Source organism: Chanodichthys erythropterus, chromosome 16 (assembly GCF_024489055.1).
Source record: "Chanodichthys erythropterus isolate Z2021 chromosome 16, ASM2448905v1, whole genome shotgun sequence".
Classification (NCBI taxonomy): domain Eukaryota; kingdom Metazoa; phylum Chordata; class Actinopteri; order Cypriniformes; family Xenocyprididae; genus Chanodichthys; species Chanodichthys erythropterus.
Window position 1 is genome coordinate 31,157,004 of NC_090236.1, and position 10,711 is coordinate 31,167,714.

The 10,711-nt window shown below is 35.3% G+C and overlaps 1 protein-coding gene across 1 annotated transcript in view; it reads left to right on the top strand.

Annotated features, from left to right (window-relative positions):
* myom1a (myomesin 1a (skelemin)) overlaps positions 1-10,609 on the top strand; it is a 29,824-nt gene extending 19,215 nt beyond the window's left edge. Inside the window, exons 21-37 of the mRNA XM_067362252.1 lie at positions 54-168; positions 276-432; positions 850-956; positions 1,259-1,303; positions 1,417-1,553; positions 1,669-1,813; positions 3,542-3,601; positions 3,687-3,754; positions 3,862-3,987; positions 5,337-5,424; positions 7,218-7,256; positions 7,394-7,499; positions 7,698-7,861; positions 8,123-8,159; positions 8,422-8,444; positions 9,900-9,955; positions 10,047-10,609. Coding sequence (XP_067218353.1) covers positions 54-168; positions 276-432; positions 850-956; positions 1,259-1,303; positions 1,417-1,553; positions 1,669-1,813; positions 3,542-3,601; positions 3,687-3,754; positions 3,862-3,987; positions 5,337-5,424; positions 7,218-7,256; positions 7,394-7,499; positions 7,698-7,861; positions 8,123-8,159; positions 8,422-8,444; positions 9,900-9,955; positions 10,047-10,304 — 1,731 coding nt within the window. The 3' untranslated portion in view covers positions 10,305-10,609. The remainder of the gene's footprint in view (positions 1-53; positions 169-275; positions 433-849; positions 957-1,258; positions 1,304-1,416; positions 1,554-1,668; positions 1,814-3,541; positions 3,602-3,686; positions 3,755-3,861; positions 3,988-5,336; positions 5,425-7,217; positions 7,257-7,393; positions 7,500-7,697; positions 7,862-8,122; positions 8,160-8,421; positions 8,445-9,899; positions 9,956-10,046) is intronic.
* The last annotated feature ends 102 nt before the right edge of the window (positions 10,610-10,711 follow it).

The following is a 10,711-nucleotide window of genomic DNA, read 5'->3' on the forward strand; positions in this document are numbered from 1 at the left end:
AAGACAAAATGTCAGGGCTTTTTACTAATATTAGTTTTCTCTGTTTGATCAAGGTATCTGGTCTCCAAGAGGGTGTTTCATACAGGCTGCGTGTCCATGCTAAGAATCTGGCAGGTGTTGGTGGACCATCAAAGGCAACTGATGCAATTTTGGCTGAGACCCGCCCTGGTGAGTTTTTATTCAAGGACATGGATACAGCTATGTCATAGAGGAAAACATCTGTCTCTCACCACCTGTACTTCTAATTACATTTATACATGTTTGGTTCTCCTCAGGAACCAATGAGATTGTGGTGGATGTGGATGACAATGGTGTGATCTCTCTGATCTTTGAGTGCTCCGATCTTAAAGAGGACTCTCAGTTTGTGTGGTCTAAAAACTACGAGGCCTTCACTGACACTTCTCGTCTTACCATTCAGACTTCTGGGGGCAAGTAAGTAAACTTTTGGACTGTCTAATATAGTCACGCAAAATTATTAAAACTCATGTTCTGTTGAGATTGACTGATTTTGGTTTTGGGTACCAAAATAATGTACAATTAAAAAAGAAAACTCATTCAAGTGTCTCTGACCTAATCAAAAGCCGACAGATAGATAATATTGAAGCTTTAACCTTATAATATAATATAATATAATATAATATAATATAATATAATATAATATAATATAATATAATATATAATATAATATAATATAATATAATATAATATAATATAATATAATATAATATAATATAATATAATATAATATAATATAATATAATATAATATAATATAATATAATAGGGTTAACTATATGTGCGTGCCATTTGTTATTGTTGTTGAAAGATCCATTAATCTTCCTTTATGTAGGTCCAGAGCCATCTTTAATGACCCATCGTTGGATGACTTGGGCATCTACTCCTGTGTGGTGACCAACACTGACGGTGTATCTGCCAGCTATGCGCTCACTGAGGAAGGTTAGTCACTTTCCTGTAATCCACGATTGCAGCTGCTGATATTCCATCCCATTACATTTCTTTGAGTGATGCTCATGCTTAAGAAGGGAACACGAGGAGATTACTGCTCCTTAGCAGCAACTGGAGTGTACAGCAGCTGCAGATTTCCTTTCCATAAACAATAAACAAATGATTCCACACAACAAATAATTCACTTTAGTGTTTTTCTCTTAGAGTCTAGTAAGAAAAGCACATGATATAAATCAAGAAAAGCACATGACATAAGGTTGTTGATTATATGAAATGTTGTTTACTTTTTGTAGGACTTAAGCGCTTGTTGGACATCAGCCGTGACCACCAGTTCCCCAGTAAGTGGTTGTAATAGACCAACTTCAGACTCGTATATTGTCAGTATGCATACTTAATATGCATTTACCACTCAGTAGGTTGTTATAGGTTAATTGTGATCAATTTTCTTCAGTAATTCCCTTCAAAAGTGAAATGGCCATTGAGCTGCAGGAGAAGGGCCGTGTGCGCTTCTGGGCCGAAGTTGGCAAGTTCACTTCTAACTGCCAAGTGGAATATGTCTTCAATGATAATATCATCCATGAAGGAAAGGTACGACATATGAGAACATTTGAGCTCAAATGGACTTTACAGACTTTATTTATTAAACAATCTTGTATAGCATACATGATCATGTTTTGTTTCTTTTGCTTGTCAAACTCTTCAGAAGTACACAATGAACTTTAACAAGACCACTGGCATCATTGAGATGTTCATGGACTCACTGGAGGTTACTGATGAAGGAACGTTCACATTCAACCTTGTTGATGGCAAAGGAACTGGTCGCACCAGCTTAGTGCTTATCGGAGAAGGTGAGGTCACGTTTTTTTAAATTGTTTTTTCTTTTTTTACCTACAGCATACAAAACAAAGTCAAACTAATATATAAATATATGTGTGTGTGTGTGTATATATATATATATATATATATATGTGTGTGTGTGTATATATATATATATATATATATATATATATATATATATATATATATATATATATATATATATATATATATATATATATAATATACAGGGGTTAAATTGGGATTTGTTATGTGGGGGGGCTCTGTGGTTTCAGGCTTACGAGGGTTGCATGTGTATGCAAAGACTACAAAATCATATCATTTGACAAACTGTAAAATATAACAAGTTGAGAGAGCCCTCTGCTATGAACAATAAAATGCTGATCAAAATCATTCTATAGATGCTGGTAGTGTGAAAGCTACATCTGATGACAATAAAACATATCTGTAGGCCTATGCTACCATTAAAGGACAGAATATAAATACAAAATACAGTGCTCGACATTAAGCCTGGTTTTGTGCTTGTCCTTTGGACAACTGAATTGGTCATTTACTTGTCAGAGTAAAAAAGTAGCTTGTCTGGAAAAAAAAAATTATTATTCAAATCTTTTATTTCATATTCTTACTCATTTTTTTACTCATATTCATTTGATAAATTAAAATAGTAAGACACTATAGGGCTGTTACCAAATTAAATAGCCTAATTTACACTGAAAAAGTACAACTGTGTTCAATAATGTTATGAGATTCTTTAAATATTTTTGAATAAATAAGAAATGCTGGTGGGAAATTTATATTTTTAAACATGAAATTAAACCGCCAGTAGATGGCGGCAATGACCGTCTTAATGAGTGAGCCACTGAGTCATTTATTCAAACGATTCACTCTGAATCAAGAATGAAGCAGTTGTTTATGAATGGGTGATTGAATCTTTACGCGTTTTGGTTGTTATTGACATTTTAATCAAGCTACTTATCTGGTCAGGCAAGTAAAATTCTCTCAGTTCAAAAAATCCACTTGTCCCGCAGTCCCGGACAAGCGTATGTCAAGCCCTCGTAAGCCTATGTGCCGGGGCTCAGCCCCGGACGGCCCCGGCCCAATTTAACGCCATTTAATATATATATATATATATATATATATATATATATATATATATATATATATATATATATATATATATATATATATATATATATAAAATCTGAGAGCACTAGTGGAAATGCTAAAATAAATATTTTATTATATTACAGTTTGAGTGAGAAATTTCTGACAATCATAAAACAGAATTTAACTATTTTTCATTCATTTCATATCATGACTTTTCTGTTTTTATTTTAAATTAAATTTGTAGATTTTTTTTTAGATTTTAGATTTTGAATCCCAAATTTTGGCCCCAACATATATTCTAGTCATTACCTGATTAAATATAATTTTCTGCAATCCTAGTAGCTTCAGTTAAACCCATTTTGCAAACCAATTCATCAATCTCACTAGTAGTACAACAACCTAATAGAGCTTTGAGTCATTGAGCTTTATTTATTTGTCCTTTAGAGGGCAGAAGAGTACCATTTATATCTCCAAATCCAAATTAACTGGACAGATGGGGTGACAGCAAATGTGTTGTTCTAGCTCTGGGAAATGCTTATTAATGACCTCTAAACAGTATTTAACACTCAAAATAAGCTGTATTCTGCATGCTATGATCATTTCTTTTTATAATGCTAAATGCTGTTTTACAGAGTTTGCTGAGCTTCAGAAGAAATCTGAGTTCGAGAGAGCAGAGTGGGTCAGAAGGCAAGGTATGCTGTCTTTACCCTGTCTTTTTTTGTGTTAAATCACATTTTAGTTGTTGAAGAGTTGTTGAAAATATTCTCCCACACACAGGTCCTCACTTCGTTGAGTACCTCAGTTTCGAGGTCACCCCAGAATGTGATGTGCATCTGAAATGCAAGGTAAGGCTCTGGGATTCAAAGGTAGGTACATGAAACTGCCTATCAGTGCCTCGGGTTGAAAAGATACTTGTTGAAATTCTCCTTTATCTATCTTTCTCATGCTACAGGTTGGAAACCTCAAACCTGCCACTGAGATTGCCTGGTTTAAGGATGGAATTGAGATTGAGGAGGATGATGAGGATGCTAAGAAGATCGGAAAATCTGATGAAGTGTTGACCTTTGACATTGGCAAGGTCAGACTTGGTTGGGCAATGATGGGGCTGTTTTTGAGCTGGGATTCCAGCATCCATACGATTTTTATAATGAATGCGTTTTTGCTAGATGCAGTATTATATGCTACAGGCTTTGCTACGCTAAAAACCATTCTCCTCTCTGACACACGGACTCATAAATGATGAGCTATTTGCATAGTACTGCAGAATATTTGTTCTTTTCCTAGATTTAAGGAGATTTGAGTTATTTTTATTAGATCTCGAAAGCCTTCATGAAAAGTAATAGCTAATGTTTAAAATCAGTGGTCCTGGTCTTATTGTGCATGATTCATCTATAGATGATTTTTCAATAAATTCGACACTGCAATCTTTTATCCAAATTTAATAACTTGGTTTGCCTGTAAAATGACTTTCATTTTCATCTGACCTAGGTCAGAAAAAATATCATAGCCAAGAGCTACTTAGGCATTGTTTTAGGCTACTTTTTTGCATATTATAACCATTCAAAAATCTTGATAACAGCAATGTAATGCTGGTTAATGTTAATGTATTAAAGGTTACAGCAATAATAGAAATAAATAAGATGGAAGTAAAATAGTCGTTCAAGTAAATATGAAATGGCATATGCACCTATGTTGGATTCTATATTCTTTTATAATGTTTATCCTGTACTTTGAACTGCAGGATGCATAACCTATTCAATTATTTATTATATTTATCATTTATGTCCATATATCATAAATATATGGTTCTTCCGTGTGTGAACCTTGGTTTAAAGGGAAGGCAGTTCCTGAAATCAATCAGATTCGGATGGCAGTTTTTAAAGTAATGCAAATTATCATATTATGTGCAAGTCTGACCTCCATTTTGCAATATTAATGTGTTATAAATATTGAAAGCCATCTTAGTTTGACTGAATTCAACAACCAATAAGGTGCCAGTCCAGACGGACTGAGAGAGGAGTGGATTAAGTGCATGCTGCAGAAGAGAGGCAACTCCCTTGCCACTCAAGTAGGGGACGCTGGCATTAACTGCAATGTCTGTTTAATTTGCAGCTTGTTATTAAGAGTGAAAAGGCACAACGGAAAAAGAAACCTGAAACCGAAGAAAGTCCAAGCAAGCCAAAAGTCTGGAGCTTTGATTTATAAGTTGCCATCAATGTCACTGTGTTGTTATTTGTGATGGTGCCGTCTTTTCCTCTCTTACTCTGTTGGCCTGCAGCATCTTCCGCAGGAGAAAAGCTTGGCTTTTCGGTCTTTTCCTGTTTTGTTTATTTAAATGTTGTTCAAAAAATGTTTAACCTTCTGATTCGTATTGATAAAACTAGTGTCCAGTATCTATGGCTGACTGTTTCCACAACTCCCTAACAGATTTCAAAGAAAGATGCAGGAGTATATGAGGTTAACCTGAGGGATGAAAGAGGAAAGGACAAAACTTTGCTGAACCTGACAGATGCAGGTAGGAGCTACTTTGTCACCAGGGTTGATCAAAATTCTGAATTTAAGGATTGGCTTCAGTCCATGAGATGGAATTTGCATTGAACTGGCTACATCATACAGGATGTTAAATTGGAATTTGAATTGGAATGACAGGAAGTGGAATTCACTCATTTGCAATTCAAAGAAATTCAGCACACACAACAGAATTTCATTAGTCTAGCTCAGCAACAAAATGGGCAAGAAAGAATCTGTTGTTTGCTTGATGTTTCACCTAATACGAAGATCTTATTATTATTATGACTTTTACTTATATATATATATATATATAAAATATAAAATATATATATGTATAAAATATATAATATATGTATGTATGAAGACTTCAGATGCAAAAGCCTCGAAGTGCCATCTGAAATTCCTCTAAAATGAGCATTTTTATCAAGTTTGTATGTTTATGTTCAGTTATTTCACTTTAATGGAAATGAAAATTACCTATTAATTGGCATCAAAGTGAAACTACTGAACCTAAACATATGAGCTTGATAAAAATGGTCATTTTAGAAGAGAATTTCAGACGGCACTTGGAGGCTTTTGCATATGAAGTCTTCATATATATATATATATATATATATAATATAATATATAAAAATTCTTTAATTTAGACTGACACATTTCCACAGTTATCAACATTGCAAATCTAGTAACGTTTTTCATATTTCTATTTTTTTTTTTTTAATGCACATTTTTAATGCTGTGTATTGTTATATTATTACCTTGTCAGTAAATGACAAAAAACAAATTAATGCTGCTGCGAGGGTGTTTCTAATACAACAGCTGAGGGAGTGACAGCAAATTTGACATTGTTCTCTCTTCTGACCAATGTATCAAATGGAAATATAAAAATTATTTGTTGTCATCTCCCGTTCACCACTATAGAAGTTTACCCAACTATGACAACTTCCAATTTATCATATTTCAATATCATATTTATAGGATTAGTTCACTTTCAAATAAAAATTACCCCAAGTTTTACTTACCCTCAAGCCATCCTAGGTGTATATGACTTTCTTCTTTCTGATGAACACAATAGGAGATATATTAATAAATATCCTGACGCATCTTTATAATGGCAGTGAACGAGGATCAAGTATGAGCTGAAGAAAGCGTCTCCATCCATCATAAACGTGTGCTCCACATGGCTCCGGGGGGTTAATAAAGGGAAGCAAAGCAATGCGTTTGTGTAAAAAAAATATCATATTTAACAAGTTATGAAGTAAAATATCGTGCTTCCGCCAGACCACCTTCCTTATTCAACTTACGGAAAAAGCTTAACTGACGCAATGCCAGTTTACACTTTCTTTGTAAGTTGAATATGGAAGACGGTCTAGTGGAAGCTAGATATTTTACTTCATAACTTGTTAAATATGGATATTTTTCTTACACAAGCATATCGCTTCACTTCAGAAGGCCTTTGTTAACCCCCCAGAGCCGTGTGGAGTACGTTTATGGTGGATGGATGCACTTTCTTCAGCTCATACTCGTGACCCCTGTTCACTGCCATTATAAAGCTTGGATGCATCAGGATATTTATTAAAATATCTCTGATTGTGTTCATCAGAAAGATGAAAGTCATATACAGCTAGTATGGCTTGAGGGTGAGTAAAACTTGGGCTAATTTTCATTTGAAAGTGAATTAATCCTTTAATATATCATTGTTTATTCTTTGGATCCTGTTTGTCAGTAAATGTATATTTAATTATTTTTTTTGGTCAATAGGCTATTTAATTGTGATTTGATTTTCTGTCTCAACAGGTTATCAAACAGTGCTGAACGAAGTGTTTAGAGTTATTGGTAAGTGTTCTGCCATCAATTCTTCACTACCAAGTGTTATTGAATGTACAGTAACATTACGAATGTGCTCTCAAGCACTTGAATTGGATCAATGAATGTCATGCAATTTTCATGCATTTGTTTCCCTGTTCTTGTAGCCAACTCTTCTACTGAGCTCAAGATTATGAGCACAGAACATGGAATCATTCTCTACTCATTTGTTGTGCACTATATTGAAGATCTCCGTGTTGGATGGCTTCACAAGTAGGCTTACTGCCCGCCTTCTCTATCTACTTGTGTGTGTGGGCTTTTTTAATTTGACTCCAGTGTAACATTAAACAAAAGAACACAATTTCTTCCAAAAACTAATCCATTGAAAAGTTGCTCACTGTACCATATCACCTCATGAAATCGTGGCCAATGACCTTGTTTGTTTTGCCCTTTGTTTCTAACTGGTACCAGAGAATCAAAGGTCTCCCACTCAGACAGAGTGCAGTGTGGAGTCACCGGAGAACAGCTGTGGCTCAAAATTAACGAGCCCACCGAGAAGGATAAGGGCAAATATGCCATTGATATCTTCGATGGCCAAGGCAACGTCAAGAGAGTTCTTGACCTATCAGGACAAGGTAAGAGCTCAGGTGTTCCAACACACAGGACCTTGCAGTCTTTCTGCATTCATTAGAGGATGTAGTGAACTTTTTAATATATATATATATATATATATATATATATATATATATATATATATATAATATTTATTTATTTATTTTCTTTATTTTTTATTTTTTTAATGGACATACCTGGTATTACATGTACACATTATATATATTTATATTATATTATTATAATTATTTTTCATTTTTTCCCCCTTTTATTCCACTGCATAGTATGGGAGGAAGCATTTGAAGAATTCAAGAGACTGAAGTAAGTTTAAACTAAAGAAAACCATCATATTCTATTAATGTTACAAGGATTTGTTAATTTTCTACTCTTCTATGATCAAGACCTTCTTGCATAAGCTGTCACGACAATACTAAAATAGACCACCCGTGAGTGCATTACAGTAGACTTGCAGTGAAGCATTTCCTGATATTGAAAAGTGTAAGATGCAAGAATTACCTTTGCAGTCACTGACACTGTTTAAAGACATAAATAACCACGTGTTTATCTGTCTTTCCTTCCTCAGGGCGGCGGCCATAGCAGAGAGAAGTAAGTGATTGTCTTTGCTGTTATTATTGTGCTCTGACACTGTGTAGAGATTCCAAAGCACGCTATACAAGCAATCCATTCTAGCATTTCACTTGCAGAATTATTATTCTGTGTTCAATAGGCATAATTAATATGCCTAAATAAATATTTCAGACAGCTTTCCTAGAATTGCAGTTAATTTCTTTAGAGAGAGCAGATATCAATTTACTTCATGAAAACAAAATGTATTAAATAGATGGTTCACCCAAAAATGAAAATTAACTCTTGATTTACTCACCCTCAAGTCATTCTAGGTGTATATGACTATCTTCTTTCAGACGAACACAATCGGAGATATATTTAAAAATATTGTGATGTGAATGGCAGCCCAAATTTTGAAGACAAAAAAAAAGAGAATCCATATGACTCCAGGAGGTTAAAAAAGGCCCTATGAAGCAAATCGATGTGTTTGTGTAAGACAGATATCCTTTTTTAAAACTTTATAAAGTAAAATAAGGAGCTTCTGGTACGACAACCATATGCATTCGACATGCGTCCAAAAAATGTTAACTTCCATGACGTAGTACACAATGACATGACATACTATGTGTTATAATGTAATACGTCATGTCATTGTGTAGAACGTCATGGCATTGTGTACTACGTCTTCAAAATTTGGGCTGCCATTCACAACCATTATAAACCTCGGAGGACTAAGGATATTTGTAAATATATCTCTGATTGTGTTTGTCTGAAAGAAGATATTCACCTAGGATGGCTTGAGGGTGAGTAAATCATTGCATAATTTAAAATTTTTGGGTGAACTATCCTTTTAAAGGGGGCATATCATGAAAATCGGACTTTATCCATGTTTAAGTGCTATAATTGGGTCCCTGGTGCATCTACCAACCCAAAAAATGTGAAAAAGGACAAACCAGTAACTTTGTTTTGGTAAGCCTTTGGCAAACAGATACGCTATGTATAGTGGGTTTTGCACAAAAGATTAACACGACGGTAAATGCTAGTCAATGAGTTAATTCAACTCCAGAGCAACTACATAAATTGATCCACTAACCATTCAGAAATGTCCAGATGCATTCTAAAAGTTGTAACTTCTTTCTGAGTCTCTCCATTAGTGTCTCTGGTTTGAACATTGTAAGGCTGAACACCATTACTGATAATCCTTATTTTGTCTGCGTGAGATTCTCCAGTTTTGTTGTTATTGAGCAACCGAAGTGCGAGCTGTTAAAGCTCCGCCCTCTTTTGGAAAAGCAGCAGCTCATTTGCATTTAAAGGGACACACACAAAAACAGTGTGTTTTTGCTCACAGCCAAATAGGGGCAAATTTGACAAGCTATAATAAATGATCTGTAGGGTATTTTTAGCTGAAAGTTCACACACACATTTTGGGGTATAATAGGTCCCCTTTAAAGCTTCTTAAATCTGCAGTGTATTAAATGGTTTGTCTATCTATAGACCGTGCCCGTGTGGTGGGAGGCCTGCCTGATGTTGTCACTATTCAAGAGGGCAAGGTAATACAATTAATCATATATGTGCATCACATATCTTAATGAATTTATTGATAATTTGGCCTAACATTTTATCCCTCCTCACCCTTTTCAGTCCCTCAACCTCACTGGCAACGTATGGGGTGATCCTGTTCCTGAAGTCAGCTGGGTGAAGAACGAAAAACCACTGGTGTGTGATGAGCACTACACACTGAAGTTTGAGCATGGCAAGTTTGCCAGCATCACCATCGCCGCTGTTTCCACGGCCGACTCTGGGAAATATGCCCTGCTGGTGAAGAATAAGTACGGCACAGAGGCAGCAGAGTTTACTGTCAGTGTCTACATCCCAGAGGAGGAAGCGGAGAAGAAGTAGTAAAGACGCACAGAGGGAGAGAGAGTTTTAACAAATGACCAGTATACCTTCCAAGGCATTTTAATTCAAAACATGCACACACACACAGTGCAATATTATATGGTTTTACCTTAAAGCAGGGGTGTCCAATCCTGCTCCTGGAGGGCCACTGTCTTGCAAAGTTTAGCTCCAACCCCAATTAAACACACCTGAACCAGCTAATCAAGGTCATAGGCATACTAGAATCTTCCAGACATGTGTGTTGAGCTAAGCTGGAGCTAAACTCTGCTGGACAGTGGCCCTTCAGGACCAAGTTTGGACACCCCTGGTTAAAAAGACTGAAGAAATTTGGCTAAATGATGTGGGCCAGTTATGCCTGGTTTTACTTCTGGGCTTCTATGCTTAACCCTGGGTTAACATTTTTTTTT